Genomic DNA, 23544 nt, shown 5'->3' with positions numbered 1-23544 from the left:
CATAAGTGGCAGAAAAGCTGGTACACTCCTATTGTTTCTCGTAGGCGGTCGTCTCTCCTAGCTAACACCACCTGTGACAGTGACAAAGTTCGTTTACAAGGATGCTCTGTTCCCGGTTCCGGAGACTGGCTTGCTGCTATTCCGTCTGATACGCTCGGTCTCCAGCTGACTGATGACGCTTTCAGAATTGCTACGGGACTTCGCCTTGGTGCCCCCCTTCTTTTTTCATGCAACTGTGCATGTGGCACTAAATGCGACAGCCAAGGCATTCATCCACTTATATGCCCGAAAATCAAAAGTCGTTTCATCAGGCATCAACTTGGTAATGAAGTCATCAGAGACGCGTTGAAATCAGCAGGAGTACACAGCAAACTCGAGCCGACCGGTATGCTGCGTGACGATGGTAAAAGACCAGACGGTGCTACTTTAGTTCCATGGAAAAATGGCGCAGCTTTAGTCTGGGACTTTACCTGTGTAAACCGACAAGCACAGTCAAATCTATCAACAGGCCTCGAAGATGGTCCCACTGTTGCTAACCATGCTGAATTTCGTAAGCGCCAACACTATTCTGGTCTGCCACGCAACTGCATGTTCGAGCCCATCGCCGTGGAACATCTTGGTGGCATCGGAAGCTCGACATACAAAACTCTATCCTCTATTTCCTATAGAATCAAGACGACCACTGGTGAGAAAAGGTCATTCACGTTCCTCAAACAAAGACTCGGCATTGCACTGCAACGCGGTAATGCTGCCTGCTTACTGGAAGCTTTAGAAGTTAACTCAACGGGCTATAAGCCAACTGCTTTTTAACCTTTGCTGTTTTTACAACTATTGAATTTGTTTATCAATTAAAAAAAAAAAAAAAAAAAAAAAAAAAATTTTATCGCGGGGCAACCATTGCTACCCCGGTAAACATTTCAAGTATCTGAAACTATTTAATAATGTTCGCAGTTAAAAACCGTGAAGTAAAAAACCGTGAAGTAAAGAGAGTCAGATGTTTGGGAATCAAACCAACCAGATTGAGAAAACTAACACTTACACAGAATAAACCAGAGTTGAAAGTGACTCAAAAAGACTGAATTGATATGAGGCTACGGATCTCTCATATACTGATATAAAGCTGCGCTTTTGTTCCCTTGGCTTTGGCTCTGTAAAGAAAAAGTTTCTTTAAATTCATTAAGATCAGATATACGAGTTTCATAGTAGGTGCACTGAAAGTATTGTGAGGTTGAAGGTTGGATTTCTTCAGGTTGGTTATTAGGGAGGCTAACATGATGATTAGCTACCGAATCATAAGATAATGAAGAAGACTTTTTTGATGTTAAGGATTGTTTGTTTGATGTTGAGGCTGGCTTGCACTTCGTGTTTGAATTCCATATCTGTTGTGATTTCCATCTTGCAAAGCTTCTTCGTGGCATTTTTGCATTCATTGTCGAGTTGCGTGTTCTTATTGAAGAAAAGTAACCCATATCGATTTTAATTGAAAAAGACTTAAACACTTGTCATCTTCTTTTATCATTATCACTTCCATATCTAGAAAATTCCAAGGATTTTGACTGGAATATATGATGAAGGGACTCATGACTGTAACCTTGGTTACTATGATACTACTGACTCATCTACCAGGGTTGCGCAATGAGGGCAATTGAGGTTGGAGTCACTTGTACTATGGCCTCTCGTCTTCATGACTCAGTCACATATGATATATGAAACTTTTTAATAAGTTTATTACAACAATTAGGTTAAGCAGAGTTTGAGCATAGCAGTACAGAGTGGAAACGCTGCTTGCATTGCTGAAATATGCACGAAAACGAACCAGCCATAAGCTCTTTTTTGCATGTTAGTAGTTTATTTGCATAGTTCAGCCAATAGCCTTTAGACCGTGATACTTTCGTTGAGCGGATCATATGAAGGACTACTTCGAATTGGCTTTGGTAGGGATGGTTAAAAGCACGTTAGACTCAATGTTGTCGCTCGCCAATCCTTTCCGTTAAGTTTAACTTTCCGTTGTTATGTACTTTCCGGAAGAGTTTTACACTTTGCATGCCATCGTTGACCTCGGATAACCAGTATTAAATGAAAAAGACTATTTAATAAATTTTTCAAAAATAAAGCAACAATTTTTTTTTCGAAATAACTGTGACACTGTTCTGCTTGCATAGCAACTGGCTGCTCTCTTTTCAATCAGATCTAGGAAATTACATTGCTGTCACCAATGTGTTCGTTGTTTGATTTTAGACAGCTATGCCAAGACCAGAAGACTCGGGACCGCCCGAGCTTTTTTATGATGCAAATGAAGCCAATAAATATACCTCAAATACTAGAATCATTGAGATCCAACAACAGATGTCTGAGCGTGCACTTGAATTACTAGCATTACCTTGCGATAGTCCTGCGTTAATTTTGGACCTAGGGTGTGGATCAGGACTTAGTGGAGAAGTCTTAGAAGAAAATGGACATTTCTGGGTAGGATGTGATATCAGTCAGAGTATGCTGGATATTGCTTTGGAACGAGAAATGGAAGGCGATGTTTTGTTGAGTGACTTAGGACAAGTTAGTATTTTGAGTTCTAGTTGCTGTAACGAGCTTGAGCACATGTCCTGAGAAACCCAGGGCAGGTAGTTTTCTTAAGCATAGAATCTCCCCCGTAATACAGGGTGCGAACGCTGCCTGTGTACTCGGAACTATTAATCACTGAACTACTTTCGAAGAAGTTTTTTATCTGTAGAGCCAAGAAGAAAAAAGCGCAGTTTAGTATAGTTATGTGATAGACACGTAGCCTCATACCAGGTTAATCTTCTGGAGATTTTTTCAACTCCGGTTTATTCTGTGCATGTGTTAGTTTTCTCAATCTGGTTGGCTTGATTCCCAGTCAACTGACTCTCTACTTTTATTCAAATTTTACTTTACTTTTATCTAATTTAGGAAATTACAATGTTGTTTTGAGTGAAATGATGAAGGACCAATGAGGTAACATCGGTTGTCATAGTATTTTTTGATCTTCTGATTTATGTTGCTGTGAAGAGAAACTGACCTATTTAGGTCGTTTTTTTTTGGCTTTTCATAAGTCAAAGAATCTATATGGAATTTGAAATAGTATTATTATTGTTGATGATTGATGGGGATTGCAGGGCTCTGTGTCCCGGCCACAGTCTAAAATTATGTCCATATACTTCTGCATCTGTTGCTATCGCAAATAATTTGCCAGGTGCAAACGTTTTTTTTGGAAAACTTTTGTAAGCTAATTATTTCCAACTTATTTTTGAACCTGATCTCATTATTGCCAACGTATTTCTGGATTATGTTCACGAGTCTTCATGATCTGAATGTAAACTCCCCTCTGATTTTTTATGTCCTCGTTTTTCGTAGACCAAAAATTTCATCCGTTCTTCGAGACGATATTTGATTTCGGTTATCTGATAAAATCGCTTCCTTCTTTTATAAGTTTCGAAATGAGCAAGATATCGTTTTTTTTTTAGAGAAACTTTGGTAATGGAAAAGTGTCAACGTTTCGCAATTGATTGACATATTTAAAATTCAATTGTCTAGATTGTCTAGTTACCAATTGACGGCTTTTTTTGAAAACGTTTAAGAAGACGGGTTTCTATTCTCGACGCAGATACGCATGAAAAGCTGTATAAAATGACTGGTAGTATTCGTGATTTGTATAGATCGAGTTGAACATTGATTTTTAATCCCATTGCTGCATTTCATCAGTCGCTGGTTCTGTCTGTTTTGACCTATTGCTTGAGCGTTTGGGGTGGAGTGAGTCAAGCACAACTGAAAAACTCATTCCAGAGCGCTCTTGTTTTGCGCAGACGACACTCCGCAAAAGACTCCCGCCAACATCTGTGGTTACTCATGGAAAATATAGACGGTTTTTTCCAGACAGATATCTCGAAACTTATGCGTAAATTCTCAGCAGCTTTTTTTCCCAACTTTTCATTTTGTATATGATAACTAGATAGATTTCTGGTTAATTAAGATCTTCTTTTTCTGAGCACTTAGAGGACGTTATTAGCTTGCCTTAAACACTCTTCAATGTGGTTAATTCAAGGTTTTTAATCTGAATGTTAACTCCCCTCGGGCTTTTTCTATCCTCGTTTCTCGGAGACTAAAAATCTCATTAGTTCTTCGAAATTTTGGTAATGGAAAAATGTTGAGGTTTCGCAAGTGATGGATATATTTAAAGTCAATTTGACATGTTATCCATTTGACAGCTTTCTTTCGAAAACGTTCAAGAAGAAGGATTTCTATTCCTGACGCAGATGCGCATGAAAAACTGTATAAAAGGACTGTAAGTATTCGTAATTTGTATAGACCGAGTTGGACGTTGATTTTTTAAAATCCCATTGCTTCATTTCTTCTGAGCATCTAGAGAACTTTATTTGCTTTCCTTAAACATTCTTCAATTGATTTTTTCAAGACAGGTCTTCTAGTACGTGGATTCCTAGATCTTTCTTAAGTTCGAGTTCTAGTTTCGCGCCTATTTTTAAGCTGAATTCTGCTCCCCTAAATGCTACATTGGCATATTTTCCATTTTTGGTTCATTTTTGTTTAGCTTAACCAAGTATCCTATATAGATCTTTCTGCACTTTTCATTCATTGTTGTTTACATTAATATTTTAAGGTTATAACTAAAAAGAAAAGGACCAGATAAGGCGGTGGGTTTGTTTACATTATTACTTTAAGATTGTCAGCAAAAATAAAAGGATCAGATAATGCGGTAGGTAGTTCACTTATAAAAATGCAAGAGTAGAGGGCATAGGAGAGATCTTTTTTGATCAGTTGTTTATTCACTTTGAGGTTAGGCATTTTAATAAACGTTTTTTGAAATCTGTGTAAAATGCGACGAGACTATTTTTGTTTCAGGATCCTTATCTAGTGCTTCATGTTTCAATTTTAACACAGATAGCATGTTTGTTAAGACGGATCTTTTTTGACAAATCCGTGTTGATGAGGTGGTAGAAATACGTTGAAACGTTCATAAAGAGTTATATAGATTCATCTGTCCAGCATTTTGCCGATGACATTTAGCAGTTAAACTGTTTGGTAATTTTGCACCCTTCGCCCTTTTGTGAATTGGTGTTATTGATGCAATGCTCATGACTTTATATAGAGTTTCACAGATATTTTGGGTAATTTTTTTTGAATAAGTGATGGTGGTAATCCATTTAGACCACGCGCATTCGTGATTTCCAGTGAGGATACATTTGAAAGCATGGTCCTTTTGATGTCGTTTTATGTCAGTGGTGGATTTTTCGGTTTTATTTGGCTTCAAGTATAGTCGCCTATGAAATTGTAATTGCGAGACACTTGAGTTATGAGACACTTTACTATCATAAGATAGAGCCTATTTTTGAACCTGATCTCATTATTGCCAACTTGTTTCTGGATTATGTTCACGAGTGTTCAGGATATGAATGTAAACTCCCCTCTGATTTTTTTCTGGCCTCGTTTTTCGTAGTCAAAAAATTTCTTCCGTTCTTAAAGACGATATTTGATTTCGGTAATCTGATAAAATTGCTTCCTTCTTTTATAAGTTTCGAAAGGAGCAAGATATCGTTTTTTTTAGAGAAACTTTGGTAATGGAAAACTGTTAACGTTTCGCAATTGATTGACATATTTAAAATTCAATTGTCTAGAGTCTAGTTAACCAATTGACGGCTTTTTTGAAAACGTTTAAGATGACGGGTTTCTATTCTCGACGCAGATACGCATGAAAAACTGCATAAAATAACTGCTAGTATTCGTGATTTGTATAGATCGAACTGAACCCATTTTTTAATCCCATTGCTGCATTTCATCAGTCGCTGGTTCTGTCTGTTTTGACCTATTGCTTGAGCGTTTGGGGTGGAGTGAGTCAAGCACAACTGAACAAGTTGGACAGTGTTCAGAGAAAAGCTGTGCATTTGGGTATCTTGGAGGAATTCAAAACGATGAAAACCATTCTACAAGAAAGATATGCTTGTTTTTTTTTCGAGAGGATTTCAACCCAGTCTGAACACGTGCTGAAAAAACTTATTCCAGAGCGCTCTTGTTTTGCGCAGACGACACTCCGCAAAAGACTCCCGCCAACATCTGTGGTTACTCATAGAAGTTATAGACGGTTTTTTCCATACAGATATCTCGAAACTTATGCGTAACTTCTCAGCAGCTTTTTTCCCAACTTCTCATTTTGTTTATGATAAATAGATAAATTTCTGGTTATTTAAGTTATTCGTCTTCTTCTGAGCACTTAGAGGACGTTATTAGCTTGCCTTAAACACTCTTCAATGTGGTGAATTCAAGGTTTTTCATCTGAATGTTAACTCTACTCGGGCTTTTTCTATCCTCGTTTCTCGGAGACAAAAAATTTCATTGGTTTTTCGAAAGGAAGATTGATTATTCGGTTATCTGATGCAATCGCTTCATTCATTCATAAGTTTTGAAATGAGCAAGATATCGTTTTGATTTGGAGAAATTTTGGTAATGGAAAAATGTTGAGGTTTCGCAAGTGATGGATATATTTAAAGTCCATTTGACATGTTATCCATCTGACGGCTTTCTTTCGAAAACGTTCAAGAAGAAGGATTTTTTTTCCTGACGCAGATACGCATGAAAAACTGTATAGAAGGACTGGTGGTATTCGTAATTTGTATAGACCGAGTTGGACGTTGATTTTTAATCCCATTGCTTCATTTCTTCTGAGCATCTAGAGGACTTTATTTGCTTTCCTTAAACATTCTTCAATTGATTTTTTTAAGACAGGTAATCTATTACGTGGATTCCTAGATCTTTTTTAAGTTCGAGTTCTAGTTCCGCGCCCATTTTTTAGCTGAATTCTGCTCCTCTAAATGTTACTTTGGCACGTTTTCCATTTTTGTTTCATTTTTTTTTTAGCTTAACCAAGTATCTTATATAGATCTTTCTGCACTTACCATTCATCTTTGTTTACATCAAAATTTTAAGGTTATAACTAAAAAAAGGACCAGATAATGCGGTGAGTTTGTTTACATTAATATTTTAAGATTGTCAGCAAAAATAAAAGGATCAGATAATGCGGTGGGTAGTTCACTTATTAAAATGCACTTATTAAAAAGAGTAGAGGGCATAGGAGAGATCGTTTTTGATCTGTTGTTTATTCACTTAGGTATTTCAATAAACGTTTTTCAAATCTGTGTAAAATGCGACGAGACGATTTTTGATTTAGGATCCTTATCTAGTGCTTCATGTTTCCTTTTTAACACAGATAGCATGTTTGTTAAGAGGGATCTTTTTTGACAAATCCGTGTTGATGACGTGTTAGAAATACGTTGAAACGTTCATATAGAGTTAAATAGATTTATCTTTCCAGCATTTTGCCGATGACATTTAGCAGTGAAACTGTTTGGTAATTTTGCACCCTTCGCCTTTCGCCCTTTTGTGAATTGGTGTTTTTGATGCAATGCTCATGACTTTATATAGAGTTTCACAGATATTTTGGGTGATTTTTTTTGAGTAAGTGCTGGTGGTAATCCATTTGGACCACTCGCATTCGTGATTTCCAGTGAGGATACTTTCGAAAGCATGGTCCTTTCGATGTCAGTGATGGATTTTTCGGTTTTAATTGGCTTCAAGTATAGTCGCCTATGAAATTGTAATTGGGAGACACTTGAGTTATGAGACACTTTACTATCATAAGATAGAGCCTATTTTGAACTTGATCTCATTTTTGCCAACGTATTTCTGGACTATGTTCACGAGTCTTCAGGATATGAATGTAAACTCCCCTCTGATTTTTTTCTGGCCTCGTTTTTCGTAGTCAAAAAATTTCTTCCGTTCTTAAAGACGATATTTGATTTCGGTAATCTGATAAAATTGCTTCCTTCTTTTATAAGTTTCGAAAGGAGCAAGATATCGTTTTTTTAGAGAAACTTTGGTAATGGAAAACTGTTAACGTTTCGCAATTGATTGACATATTTAAAATTCAATTGTCTAGAGTCTAGTTAACCAATTGACGGCTTTTTTGAAAACGTTTAAGATGACGGGTTTCTATTCTCGACGCAGATACGCATGAAAAACTGCATAAAATAACTGCTAGTATTCGTGATTTGTATAGATCGAACTGAACCCATTTTTTAATCCCATTGCTGCATTTCATCAGTCGCTGGTTCTGTCTGTTTTGACCTATTGCTTGAGCGTTTGGGGTGGAGTGAGTCAAGCACAACTGAACAAGTTGGACAGTGTTCAGAGAAAAGCTGTGCATTTGGGTATCTTGGAGGAATTCAAAACGATGAAAACCATTCTACAAGAAAGATATGCTTGTTTTTTTTTTCGAGAGGATTTCAACCCAGTCTGAACACGTGCTGAAAAAACTTATTCCAGAGCGCTCTTGTTTTGCGCAGACGACACTCCGCAAAAGACTCCCGCCAACATCTGTGGTTACTCATAGAAGTTATAGACGGTTTTTTCCATACAGATATCTCGAAACTTATGCGTAACTTCTCAGCAGCTTTTTTCCCAACTTCTCATTTTGTTTATGATAAATAGATAAATTTCTGGTTATTTAAGTTATTCGTCTTCTTCTGAGCACTTAGAGGACGTTATTAGCTTGCCTTAAACACTCTTCAATGTGGTGAATTCAAGGTTTTTCATCTGAATGTTAACTCTACTCGGGCTTTTTCTATCCTCGTTTCTCGGAGACAAAAAATTTCATTGGTTTTTCGAAAGGAAGATTGATTATTCGGTTATCTGATGCAATCGCTTCATTCATTCATAAGTTTTGAAATGAGCAAGATATCGTTTTGATTTGGAGAAATTTTGGTAATGGAAAAATGTTGAGGTTTCGCAAGTGATGGATATATTTAAAGTCCATTTGACATGTTATCCATCTGACGGCTTTCTTTCGAAAACGTTCAAGAAGAAGGATTTTTTTTTCCTGACGCAGATACGCATGAAAAACTGTATAGAAGGACTGGTGGTATTCGTAATTTGTATAGACCGAGTTGGACGTTGATTTTTAATCCCATTGCTTCATTTCTTCTGAGCATCTAGAGGACTTTATTTGCTTTCCTTAAACATTCTTCAATTGATTTTTTTAAGACAGGTAATCTATTACGTGGATTCCTAGATCTTTTTTAAGTTCGAGTTCTAGTTCCGCGCCCAATTTTTAGCTGAATTCTGCTCCTCTAAATGTTACTTTGGCACGTTTTCCATTTTTGTTTCATTTTTTTTTAGCTTAACCAAGTATCTTATATAGATCTTTCTGCACTTACCATTCATCTTTGTTTACATCAAAATTTTAAGGTTATAACTAAAAAAAGGACCAGATAATGCGGTGAGTTTGTTTACATTAATATTTTAAGATTGTCAGCAAAAATAAAAGGATCAGATAATGCGGTGGGTAGTTCACTTATTAAAATGCACTTATTAAAAAGAGTAGAGGGCATAGGAGAGATCGTTTTTGATCTGTTGTTTATTCACTTAGGTATTTCAATAAACGTTTTTCAAATCTGTGTAAAATGCGACGAGACGATTTTTGATTTAGGATCCTTATCTAGTGCTTCATGTTTCCTTTTTAACACAGATAGCATGTTTGTTAAGAGGGATCTTTTTTGACAAATCCGTGTTGATGACGTGTTAGAAATACGTTGAAACGTTCATATAGAGTTAAATAGATTTATCTTTCCAGCATTTTGCCGATGACATTTAGCAGTGAAACTGTTTGGTAATTTTGCACCCTTCGCCTTTCGCCCTTTTGTGAATTGGTGTTTTTGATGCAATGCTCATGACTTTATATAGTTTCACAGATATTTTGGGTGATTTTTTTTGAGTAAGTGCTGGTGGTAATCCATTTGGACCACTCGCATTCGTGATTTCCAGTGAGGATACTTTCGAAAGCATGGTCCTTTCGATGTCAGTGATGGATTTTTCGGTTTTAATTGGCTTCAAGTATAGTCGCCTATGAAATTGTAATTGGGAGACACTTGAGTTATGAGACACTTTACTATCATAAGATAGAGCCTATTTTGAACTTGATCTCATTTTTGCCAACGTATTTCTGGACTATGTTCACGAGTCTTCAGGATATGAATGTAAACTCCCCTCTGATTTTTTTCTGGCCTCGTTTTTCGTAGTCAAAAAATTTCTTCCGTTCTTAAAGACGATATTTGATTTCGGTAATCTGATAAAATTGCTTCCTTCTTTTATAAGTTTCGAAAGGAGCAAGATATCGTTTTTTTTAGAGAAACTTTGGTAATGGAAAACTGTTAACGTTTCGCAATTGATTGACATATTTAAAATTCAATTGTCTAGAGTCTAGTTAACCAATTGACGGCTTTTTTGAAAACGTTTAAGATGACGGGTTTCTATTCTCGACGCAGATACGCATGAAAAACTGCATAAAATAACTGCTAGTATTCGTGATTTGTATAGATCGAACTGAACCCATTTTTTAATCCCATTGCTGCATTTCATCAGTCGCTGGTTCTGTCTGTTTTGACCTATTGCTTGAGCGTTTGGGGTGGAGTGAGTCAAGCACAACTGAACAAGTTGGACAGTGTTCAGAGAAAAGCTGTGCATTTGGGTATCTTGGAGGAATTCAAAACGATGAAAACCATTCTACAAGAAAGATATGCTTGTTTTTTTTTTTCGAGAGGATTTCAACCCAGTCTGAACACGTGCTGAAAAAACTTATTCCAGAGCGCTCTTGTTTTGCGCAGACGACACTCCGCAAAAGACTCCCGCCAACATCTGTGGTTACCCATAGAAGTTATAGACGGTTTTTTCCATACAGATATCTCGAAACTTATGCGTAACTTCTCAGCAGCTTTTTTCCCAACTTCTCATTTTGTTTATGATAAATAGATAAATTTCTGGTTATTTAAGTTATTCGTCTTCTTCTGAGCACTTAGAGGACGTTATTAGCTTGCCTTAAACACTCTTCAATGTGGTGAATTCAAGGTTTTTCATCTGAATGTTAACTCTACTCGGGCTTTTTCTATCCTCGTTTCTCGGAGACAAAAAATTTCATTGGTTTTTCGAAAGGAAGATTGATTATTCGGTTATCTGATGCAATCGCTTCATTCATTCATAAGTTTTGAAATGAGCAAGATATCGTTTTGATTTGGAGAAATTTTGGTAATGGAAAAATGTTGAGGTTTCGCAAGTGATGGATATATTTAAAGTCCATTTGACATGTTATCCATCTGACGGCTTTCTTTCGAAAACGTTCAAGAAGAAGGATTTTTTTTCCTGACGCAGATACGCATGAAAAACTGTATAGAAGGACTGGTGGTATTCGTAATTTGTATAGACCGAGTTGGACGTTGATTTTTAATCCCATTGCTTCATTTCTTCTGAGCATCTAGAGGACTTTATTTGCTTTCCTTAAACATTCTTCAATTGATTTTTTTAAGACAGGTAATCTATTACGTGGATTCCTAGATCTTTTTTAAGTTCGAGTTCTAGTTCCGCGCCCATTTTTAGCTGAATTCTGCTCCTCTAAATGTTACTTTGGCACGTTTTCCATTTTTGTTTCATTTTTTTTTTAGCTTAACCAAGTATCTTATATAGATCTTTCTGCACTTACCATTCATCTTTGTTTACATCAAAATTTTAAGGTTATAACTAAAAAAAGGACCAGATAATGCGGTGAGTTTGTTTACATTAATATTTTAAGATTGTCAGCAAAAATAAAAGGATCAGATAATGCGGTGGGTAGTTCACTTATTAAAATGCACTTATTAAAAAGAGTAGAGGGCATAGGAGAGATCGTTTTTGATCTGTTGTTTATTCACTTAGGTATTTCAATAAACGTTTTTCAAATCTGTGTAAAATGCGACGAGACGATTTTTGATTTAGGATCCTTATCTAGTGCTTCATGTTTCCTTTTTAACACAGATAGCATGTTTGTTAAGAGGGATCTTTTTTGACAAATCCGTGTTGATGACGTGTTAGAAATACGTCGAAACGTTCATATAGAGTTAAATAGATTTATCTTTCCAGCATTTTGCCGATGACATTTAGCAGTGAAACTGTTTGGTAATTTTGCACCCTTCGCCTTTCGCCCTTTTGTGAATTGGTGTTTTTGATGCAATGCTCATGACTTTATATAGAGTTTCACAGATATTTTGGGTGATTTTTTTTGAGTAAGTGCTGGTGGTAATCCATTTGGACCACTCGCATTCGTGATTTCCAGTGAGGATACTTTCGAAAGCATGGTCCTTTCGATGTCAGTGATGGATTTTTCGGTTTTAATTGGCTTCAAGTATAGTCGCCTATGAAATTGTAATTGGGAGACACTTGAGTTATGAGACACTTTACTATCATAAGATAGAGCCTATTTTGAACTTGATCTCATTTTTGCCAACGTATTTCTGGACTATGTTCACGAGTCTTCAGGATATGAATGTAAACTCCCCTCTGATTTTTTTCTGGCCTCGTTTTTCGTAGTCAAAAAATTTCTTCCGTTCTTAAAGACGATATTTGATTTCGGTAATCTGATAAAATTGCTTCCTTCTTTTATAAGTTTCGAAAGGAGCAAGATATCGTTTTTTTTAGAGAAACTTTGGTAATGGAAAAGTGTCAACGTTTCGCAATTGATTGACATATTTAAAATTCAATTGTCTAGATTCTCTAGTTACCAATTGACGGCTTTTTTTTGAAAACGTTTAAGAAGACGGGTTTCTATTCTCGACGCAGATACGCATGAAAAACTGTATAAAATGACTGGTGGTATTCGTGATATGTATAGATCGGAACTGAACATCGATTTTTAATCCTATTGCTGCATTTCATGAGTCGCTGGTTCTGTCTGTTTTGACCTATTGCTTGAGCGTTTGGGGTGGAGTGAGTCAAGCACAACTGAACAAGGTGGACAGTGTTCAGAGAAAAGCTGTGCATTTGGGTATCTTGGAGGATTTCAAAACGATGAAAACCATTCTACAAGAAAGAAATGCTTGTTTTTTCCAGAAGATTTCAACCCAGTCTGAACACGTGCTGAAAAAACTCATTCCAGAGCGCTCTTGTTTTGCACAGACGATACTCCGCAAAAGACTCCCGCCAACATCTGTGGTTACTCATGGAAGATATAGACGGTTTTTTCCATACAGATACCTCGAAACTTATGCGTAACTTCTCAGCAGGTTTTTTCCCAACTTCTCATTTTGTTTATGATAACTAGATAGATTTCTGGTTAATTAAGATCTTCTTCTTCTGAGCACTTAGAGGACGTTATTAGCTTGCCTTAAACACTCTTCATTGTGGCGAGTTCAAGGTTTTTCATCTGAATGTTTACTCCTCTCGGGCTTTTTCGATCCTCGTTTCTCGGAGACAAAAAATTTCATTGGTTCTTTGAAAGGACGATTGATTATTCGGTTATCTGATGCAATCGCTTCGTTCATTTATAAGTTTTGAAATGAGCAAGATATCGTTTTGATTTGGAGAAATTTTGGTAATGGAAAAATGTTGAGGTTTCGCAAGTGATGGATATATTTAAAGTCCATTTGACATGTTATCCATCTGACGGCTTTCTTTCGAAAACGTTCAAGAAGAAGGATTTCTTTTCCTGACGCAGATACGCATGAAAAACTGTATAGAAGGACTGGTGGTATTCGTAATTTGTATAGACCGAGTTGGACGTTGATTTTTAATCCCATTGCTTCATTTCTTCTGAGCATCTAGAGGACTTTATTTGCTTTCCTTAAACGTTCTTCAATTGATTTTTTCAAGACAGGTGTTCTATTACGTGGATTCCTAGATCTTTTTTAAATTCGAGTTCTAATGATTCGAGTTCTAAAAGGATTTCAACCATACTGTTAAGGCAATGTTGACGAGCTTATGCGACAGTTAATTATTGGATTTGTAGAAGAAATTGAATTACCTACCTCAAATGTCGAATTATCGCTCATCAATACCACCCCTTATTGATATACAAGGAGAATGACAAGGCAGACTTGAGCCAATATCGACCAATAAATCTTTTCACGTGCGAACTGAGCGAATGATCGAGATTTTTTAACCATCCGTGTCCTGTAATTGAAAGTCATCTGGACAAAGACAGTTTGGTTTTCAACGAAAATGTTCCGAAGTCCTCCAACTTCTGAGCTACTGGCAAGAAATGTATCATAAATCAGACACTGCCGACACAAAAGATTTCTTTATTCCCTATGTCGACTTCGAGAAAGTTTTTACGAAGTCGAACACCACAAAATCAATGCAAAACTAATGGAATTGTTATTGGATTCAAACTGCTTCTATTTCTGGGATGTTATTTTTGCGAACTTAAATAATGTGAGAAAGTACAAGACACCAAATCAAACTTTATAAACGTTACTAGTGTAGTCCCTCAAGGATCTACTTGTGTTCCGCATCTATGTCAACGATTTATCAAAGGCACTGGACAATTTCTCTTCATACAGATGTGATGATGACTTCAACAAGATAATGAAAAACAAAAGGGGAACTCAAGTTCTTATTAAACCAATCGAAAGTTGGATTGAGGAAAACCATATGTCTCTCAACATGGATAAAAGCAAAATATTATGCTTTAATATATTATGCTTTAATATAATACTCCACCTGAAGCTTTCAACATTGACACTCTCGAAACTGACAGCAACTAATAATATAAGGACTTATCATCTCAAGGAATCTTTTGTGGACTAAAAATTGCCCTTGAATAATAACCAAAGCTTGGAAAAGCTTCTACTTAGAAATTATTCAAGAAAAACCCAATACACACAAAACTCAACGCATATATTGTATGTTTAGTACCCGTTTTGTCGTATGGCTCCCAGGCGTGGTACCAATCTGAAATGGATCAAAAACTACTTATAAGCTTTCAGAGGAAAGCAAACTCATGTATGTGCGGAAAAACAATTGACTGCACACAACTACAACAGCTAGATATACTGTCGATATCCATGTACTTGGAACTGTTTGATATACTGTTTTAAAACTCCAAACGCAACGAAAGATACAACATCGAACCTAGTTTAAAAAACTAGACTCCAATAATCGTCTCAAAAGGACGGGCGAAAGTCGCACGACGAGACTTACAAACATAAAGAACCACACAAATTAAACCACCAAACTCTCGAAAAATTTTAACTAAGCTATACAAAGAATTTTTTTACAAAGGATTTTGAGCTCGTAGTTCTTACAACCCTAAGAAAAAATCGCGACTGTTGAAAACTGATGTGTAAACGCACTCGGACTAAATTTCCTAAGGTCATATGTAATGCTACTATATTTCACTCACAGCGTTCACTCTAGAGAAAAGATAGAAATGAACTCTTTTTTTTTCAAACCTTGAGGCTCTGCAAAATGATCTTGAGTAAGCCTTGTATCATTTTCAACCTTTGCACATGGACTGGCCAAATCTGAAGATACAACTTAGCTTCACTTGAAATATACTTTGAAAAATACTTTTTCTACCTAAAACTAAGGACGCCTGACACCTTCCACCTGATCTGAGTCGTCTAGCAAGCTTCGAGCAGTTGGCAGCATCATCGTTCAAGATCTCTGCTCTATTTTTTTGCAGGAGCATTCGAGTTGTCGAATATTTCGTAGGGAAAGATTTCGTATCAGTTTTTAAATCAATGTGCGAAAAGCGTGTAAAGTACCATCATAAATTTGGGTAATTAGTATTCCATAATTATTCCGACTTCGGAAGAAAGTGACGGAATATTTGTGCTCAAGGTGGTTTTTTCTCCAGACAAATTTCGACTTTTTAAATAGCAATTTTTTGAATTCTCCAAATGATTTCTAATCCTGAGCTCAAATTATGAAAGATCATTAACCTGTTATCATTTTTCGTAAAGTTATGAGGGTTCAAAAATTGCCAATTTGGGACAGTTAACGCGCGATATATTTCGTGCTACTAACGTTTTTGAGTGGAGATGTAATCCGTTTTAGTAACCGTTCCAAATTGAGTTTAGGAATGTTTTTTATTCTCTTTGATACTTTGCTATATGCGAAGTATATCATTTTGTTCTTCACATAAGGTGTGGACGGATGGTTTTCAAAAACAATTTTTAAAAACTCGAGAAAAATCTATATCTATCTATCTGTATCTTTATCTGTACTTTTTTTACACTAGCCAGGTTGCGAGCATTAGTTTATTAGTACGAACCTTCTTCTTTTAACCTAACTCGCAAAAAAAGTGTTTATTAAAAGTGTTCTTGTATTTATTTATTTGGTATAATCAAGATCTTTTGCTATATCACGATCTGTAGTCTTGGAATTTTCTTAGCATCTGTTCTCTGCTTTTTTGAGGCTAGTGTTTGATTTTTTAAGCGTCCGTGGCTAGCGAGTGGTAATCTCTAGGTCGAAAATCGAATCTGAGACGTAGCCGAAGTTTTACTAATTTGAGGCTTATTTCTGTTTTTATTGCACATTATACAGCTGACTTTAGTCGTTCTTTATGTTAAATGCTTGCGACAATCTAACCGTGTTCTAAGCATAATAGTTTCTGCAAGTGTAACGAAATATCTTTGCACGCTCAAGCTATATCGTATTTCGCAATGCTTGAACTTTTACGATTTGCCAGTTTATGAACGCTAAGTCCATTGCATGGCTGTAGCAATGATGCCAACATTGGAGGAAAGGAGGGCAGTGAAGTGTAGTGTGTTGTAAAGATTGGATTCCTCCAGCTTTACTCTATGTAACGGGCATTTTTCGTTTCAGTGTTTATTTCACTAAGTTTATAATTAGTAAGCATATGATGGATTGCTGTCAAAGTCGCCGCAGGGCTTGCAAAATTGGCCTCCAAATATGATTATCTAAATGTTTTAAGTTACTGACGAGTGATATTTTTTTTCTGATGCATTGATAGATTTTCAAATAAACTCAGATTTCAAAAATTTCAGTCGGGTTTTTTGCTAGGTAAACTCAGGGGTTTCAAGTTTTGTTTCCAAATATGAAAGCTCAATTTTTTTTGGCCAAAAAAGGACGTTCATATGATTTTTTACTGTTTTTTTTAAATAATACTTTTGGAGTTATGACGTTTTATATGATTTTTTAATTCAAATTAAGAAGACTCTATTAAACTTGAAGTTTTTAACCTTTTGAGGGCGTGCTATCAGGATTTACACAAGGTTTGCAACTCTGACCTCTCAATATCATTGCTCTGATTCTTTTAGTTTTTAATTCTCAACCAAACTTGGACTGACAATCCAGCTTTAGCTTTCCATCCATCCATGTAGCAATCCGTTTATGAAACAGCCATCTATCGAACTTTTTATCTATCCGTTCATCCAACATAACATGCCTTTCATGCTGTCATCCAACCAGCTATCCATTCATCAAGCAATTCATTCAGTTGTCATTGGTCATTGCAGATGTTCGAGTCAAGCTCAAAGCGTGCACTAAATCCATTTAAGTCAAACGTTACGACTTTAATGCTATGAAAAAATCAGCAGCCATAAATAAGGTTGAGAACAAGCTGGCTGATTTTTTACTCAGTGAATATAACGATGTTGATACAGTTGCCTCGTACTGGAAGCAAATATCCGGCGTAACACACGGCAGCCGAGTTATTGCTGGGCACGTCTAAATCGAAAAAAAATCCCTGGACGAGCGCACGCAGTCTTGAGCTGATAGAAAAACGACGCCGCGTCTGCTCAAACAAACATCAAAAGAGCTCGAAGGAAATAAAGAACTCCATTAAAAATGACGAACAACTATTTGGAGAACACGGCAGTTCAGATGGCTGATGTTGGTGCCATGGGCAAAACGCGAAAATTGTATTCACTCATCAAGCGTTTAGGTGGCGTCAAGAGCGCCGTCAGCGATAACATCAAAGACGAGTCTGGAAACCAGGCAACAGACACGGCCCAAAAAGTAAAATAATTGGCTTTGTATTTCGAAAAATTACTCAACCGCCACGCACCGCCAACCTATATAGAGTCAAATACTGCACAATAATTTGCGACGGTTTCCAGGAACAGCACTTGTGAATCTGGAATCATTCATCCAATACGCAAAGCAATAAAGCTGTCGCTGACGACAACATTCCCGCAGAACTGTTGTCGTGGGGAACTTACACGGCGAAAGTATGCTGGTGAATGCCCTATACTTCCTACCTCAAAAATTGTGGAACACTGAAAAGATGCCAATGAATGGAAAATTGTAATCATCACCCAGTTTCAAAAAAGGTGAGTCGAGAAAGTGTTCAAACTATCTTGATATTTCGCTGCTGTGCCCAGCTTCAAAGTTTTGGCAGCTGTACTGAAAAATGGCCTAAGTCAAAATGTGAATCGCATGAAAGAAAGAATGCGACAGGATTCAAAAAGGGTCGTGGTTGGCGTGTGAATTCGACAGATCTTAGAACTACGCACTCATTATAGCCGCACCTGTATGCACCTGTTTATCGTTTTTAAAGCTGAATTCGGCAGCGTAAAGAGATACAATATGGGTTACCTGCTCTAGCCTTGGACTCGACCGAAAAGTTATTGCTATTTTGAGAACCATGTATACTGGAGTTGTCTGCTAAATCAGAGTCTACGAAACACTGTCACGAAAATTCTCGGTGACAAGCGGTGTAAGAGGGGTTGATCTTATTTCTTTTCTTTTCAATCTAGTAATTGATCAGGTCATGTTCTCGGCTCTTAAAGGCAGCAGACATATAATTGCTCTCGGCGAACGGCTGTAGCAGAACTGGATTTTGCTGTTGATATTTGCTGACTAGAAGACAATGAAACCGACGTTCAGATTTTTATTAAACCGAGTAGCAACAGAAGCAGCACAAACCGAGTTTGAAATCAAATTTAAACCAAAGTTCTGCTCAAATTTAACTATCTAGGAAGCAACGTTCAATAGGACGAAAACATTTCGCATGAAGTCACTGGGAACTGGAAGGGCCATTGGTAGCTTTAGAAAGTTCAACAATGTCTGGAAGTCTCACTACTTACCCTTTAGACTATAAGCTGAAGTTTGCAACGCTTGGTGGTAGTACTCTTGTCTATTTGCATGGCCTGTGAATTCCATGGACAATCTGAAATCCTTGGAAATTTGATGTGCTAAATATATAGCCCCGAGAAACCGAGTTGTGCCATCGCATGCGGTAAGAGTAGTGTTGAAGCTCGAAATTGGTATTGTTGAAGTTCTTCAAACACGAAGATTCAAATGGTTGGGCCATGTTTTGCGAATGAGAGAAGACGAAATTCGCAATGCTAATCTGGAATTCATGAAAGCAGATTCGTGGAAATGACCACCAGGTGGTGATCGTACTACCTGGCGTAAAGTCGTAAAAAACGACCTGAAGTGCAACTAAAGCCGAGGAGGATGTCCGTCAAGAGATAGAATGAGTGCTGGTTTGATAGTGACTAGGTAGCGTTCGGGATGTTCAAAAAGTGGGCAATGGGCTGTGATTTATCAAATGACCTACAAGTAACAATTTGTCAGATAATTAAGCAGTCGTCAATGCATTTAGAAATTCGTTCTTTTTTGTCATGCATTTATCCAATCGGCTGTCTAACTAGCCTTCCATCTAGCCATCAATCCATTCAGTCATCTATCTATCCCGTCGTCTATGCACTCAACCATTCATTTATCCGTTTAACCAGCCATCCATCTATCCATTAAGTCATCCATCTAGCCATCTATCTAGCGAACCGTTTAACTAGCCATCCAGCCAATCAACCTCTATTCTAACCAGTCATCCCTTCATCAATCCAAGCAGTCATCCATCAATTCAGCCATCACTCAAGCCAATCATTACTCCGGTCATCTAGCCATCCATACGGTCATCTAGCTTATATCCATACTCTCATGTATCCACCCAACTGACCCTCCCTTAAAAACCATCCATCTACCCACCGATTGATCAATCCAACCAGCCATCAATCTATCTAGCCACTCCTCCATCCAACAAAGCATCCTTCCATTCGCGAAGCTCATTTATCTAGCCAATCATAGTTCAAGCCATTCAGCCATCCATGTATCCATATAATCAAACAGCCATCTATCCATCAATATAGCCTTCCATCGATCACGCCATATATCCATCCATTCTGTGAACCACCCATATCATCCGGTGATCCATCCGGCAGTGCATTCAGACGTTCAGCCAGTCATTCATCATCGATCTAGCTATCTATCCGTGCCACATCAATCCATGAGGCGATGCATCCATCTGGCCATCCATGCAGCTCACCAGTCATCCGTCATCGATTATACAAATAGACCTTTCTATGTTCGACAAGCCATCCACCCATCTCGCCCATCCATCCATAGTCTCTTCAATTTAGCCATCCATCTACCAGTCAATCTTCATGCCATACGTACATCCTGCCAGTCATCCTTCAATCTAGACAGTCATCCATGCACCCATCCATGTATCCAGCTATCTTTCCATCAATCCATTCATCATTTGTACAGCCATCCCTACAACCATTCATCCATCCAACCTATTTTTCTGTTTAAGATAAAAATTGCCATTTTTAGGAGCAGCTGTAGCTGCAGTGGACCCGCTAGTTTTGTTTAAATCGACCCTCCATAGACCTTTAAAGGCAGTCAGGGCTTCGCCGTGATACTCTACGAGCAGCCTTTTTTTTATTCTTGGCCATGTAAAAATGTAGCCCAATCAAGTAGGGCCCCAGAAACTCTCAATGTACTATTGTCTAATTAGTAGATTATCTTTTTCTACGACATCCTTTTGTTTTTTTTTGTGGCTAATGCTTTAATAAAGTCTGAAATATACTATTTGTTTTGAGGTTTCAAATTGTCCTAAGTTACCGTTTAATAGAATGCTCTCAACCTCCTCGGCCTCTACAAAACAATGATTGTTTGGTCATAATGGATATCAAGTCACTCAAAAATAAGGCAGCTCATTGAAACTGATTGCCTTGTAAGGAATTCAGTTTCACAATGTTTCGTCTGATAATAGAAAGCTATAAATTGATGAGAAAAGAACCTTGTTCATAGGTTTTCGCAAGTGAAATGTTAGGTGTTTCAACTTGCGTGATAATAAATTCAATCAACCATTCAGCGCATCTGACGTACACGTAAGGTAACACGTATGCTTGAGACGGGAAAAAGCTGGGGGTTTGAATCCGGCTGACTCCTATTTTGTGCAAACTATAGTTTTAGTGCTTTTTCCGGTTATCGTCCGTCTGTTCATTTTTGTCGGCTTAGTTGCCGTAGCACGGAGCCTTTTGAAGGTTCAGTTTTACTTTCTGAATTTTATTGGAAATAATTGATTTACATTTGGTTGCATTTGTTTGATAAATTTTGAATTTTGTTTAAAGTTTTTCGAAAGTTTTTGCTTCGTCGATTTTTGCCCACGAAATAATATATATAAATACGCGTGCAATTATTAGGCTCGCAATTACCATTATCGGCTTTTAACTGTTTCATAAGTTTAGTTTCTATGCAAATTTTCCGTTCAGTTGGCTTATTTGGCATTTCATTTTATAGAAATGAACTTATCCAGATACAAAAATATGAAAATATTTTATATTTAGCTTTTCGCGACAGTTTCAATTTTTTTTTCGTTTTAGCGACGCTCTGTCTCACTTTCTGTCTGCTAATTTGTTGTGCTATGTTTGTGTTTTATTGCAAGTTTTCTGCTTTATGGTTGTCGACTTAAACGTATACCACCCCGCAAAACTTCAGGTTTTTAGTTCATTATGGATAAGACTCGGCTCCATAATTTCGATTAATCAAAATCAACCAACCACTCAAGGACCTCTTAAATCTTAAATAAATTAAACTTTTTTTTAAATTTTCATACAACAGGGATCAGAGAGAGACTACCTTGCACCAGCGCAACCAAGAAAAAGAAACACTAGAATATTTTCCCTAATCATTTTCTAATGCTAAGTTATGAATATGTTCATTTTAAATGTTAAAATAGATTTATTTCTTTTTTTAATTCAAGTATATTGTTGTTTTTTTTTGTTTTGTACAATCTTTGTTTTTCTGTTTCAAATATTAGGCTCGCGATTAGCCTTGTCGGCTTGTTACTGCTTCGTAATTTTTGTCTCTATGCAAAGTTACGCTTTTGTTGCTATGTGGAAATCGTTTTTCAATTTTTTTCATCTCAGGCTCGAATTCATTTTTGCTACTTCTTGAGAGTCATGATGTTTTAATCATATACTTGTTGTATCGCTCAGCTTCGCGTGGTGTGAAGCTCAGCTTCGCTTCTGTGCCAAAAAGTCAGTTTATGCTTTTTCATAACAAAAGAGTAAATGGCGCGAAAATATAAGTGACTTTTAATTTCAAATATGAATTTGAATTATTTGATTTTCCTGCAGAATGTTTCCCAGTTGACCCAGTTATCTCCAATTGTGCTAGTTTTATTTTTAAAAAAGTGCCGCCTAAAAATTTTTTGAAAACCAGGAGTTTTATGGTAATTTGTATTTTTCGAAAAAGACTAGCAGTTATTTTTTTAGTCCACTCTGTTTTCTCACTGTCTGTTGGTTTTGTTTTGTAAGCTTCCGTTAAAATTGTTCTGCTTATGTTTAGTGATCAGGCATTCGATGCTTCCCGAGCTGCAAAAGCTACTATCGATTTCTTTGCTAAGATTTCAGAAACTTCTACTTGTCTCTGTTCTTGCTGAGAATTTATTTAAGAGTGTATTAATGCAGTGAAGACTCATATTTAGGTCGTGATGATTTTTTTCAGGAAAAGTCTGAATGTTTGTTCAGGCTCAATTTGATAGTTTTGTGGTTTGACTTTTGGTTTATTGTAAACTTCACTTCATTTCCTTTGTTTAAAGAAAGGCAAGCTCCGCTATCGAACAGCAAAAGTGTAAAATTCACCTATTGATCCAGTTTTCTCAAATTGGGTTTATTTTTATATAAAAGAGAGTCAATTATAAATTGTTTTAAGAAACTCAAATAGGTTTTTTTCTCATTTATTTTTTTGCATTCAACAGCGTTCATTGACTCTTATCCAACTGCTGTTGGTTATATTTTAGGCGATTGCTTGTGTTTAGGGCGTAGGTATGTTCAGACCAGGAATGTTTGACGGAGCTATCAGCGTATCGGCTCTTCAGTGGCTCTGCAACTCAAACTCATCCAAGGAAAATCCTTTCAAACGGCTCTTTGCCTTTTTCACCACTCTTTACTCGTGCCTGAAACGAAACGCAAAAGTGGTCTTACAATTTTATCCTGACTCCCCCCAACAAGCTGAGCTTATCGTACGACAGGCGACGAGAGCAGGGTTCAACGGAGGTCTCATGGTTGATTTTCCGAACAGCACGAAAGCAAAGAAAGTGTATCTAGTTCTGTCGTGTGGTGATATGACGTTTCAAATGCCTCGTGCATTGGGAGAAAACGATGGAACTCAGTGTGTATATACTGCGAATGAGCGAGTGAGGCTCGGAAGGGTTGATAAGAAAGCGATGAGCAGAAAACAATGGGTGCTTAAGAAGAAAGACAGAATGAGAAAGTTGGGCAAACAAGTCGCCAATGATTCGAAGTATACTGGAAGAAAACGCTCAAAGAAATTCTAAATTGATTGTTTTCTTTCAAATTGTGATACACCCCCAGACAGCAATTAAAGTAGAAATTAACTCTGAAATTAAAAGAACGGATTTGTTGAAAACGGATATGATCTCAATGTGTAATGTCTTCA

At 37.0% G+C, this 23544-nt stretch overlaps 2 protein-coding genes across 2 annotated transcripts in view; both read left to right on the top strand.

Annotated features, from left to right (window-relative positions):
- LOC134845485 (acylamino-acid-releasing enzyme-like) overlaps positions 1–23544 on the top strand; it is a 284730-nt gene that overhangs the window by 2499 nt on the left and 258687 nt on the right. The gene's annotated exons all lie outside the window — the stretch shown is intronic.
- Positions 2242–23482, top strand: LOC134846320 (probable 18S rRNA (guanine-N(7))-methyltransferase). Its single transcript, XM_063863627.1, has 2 exons — positions 2242–2553; positions 22904–23482. The coding sequence occupies exons 1-2, from the start codon at positions 2245–2247 to the stop codon at positions 23420–23422; spliced, it is 828 nt and encodes a 275-aa protein (XP_063719697.1). The 5' UTR covers positions 2242–2244; the 3' UTR covers positions 23423–23482.

Source organism: Symsagittifera roscoffensis, chromosome 5 (assembly GCF_963678635.1).
Source record: "Symsagittifera roscoffensis chromosome 5, txSymRosc1.1, whole genome shotgun sequence".
Taxonomy (NCBI): Eukaryota; Metazoa; Xenacoelomorpha; order Acoela; family Convolutidae; genus Symsagittifera; species Symsagittifera roscoffensis.
The sequence above is the reverse complement of the archived record's forward strand: the minus strand, read 5'-3'. Positions and strand labels throughout refer to the sequence as shown.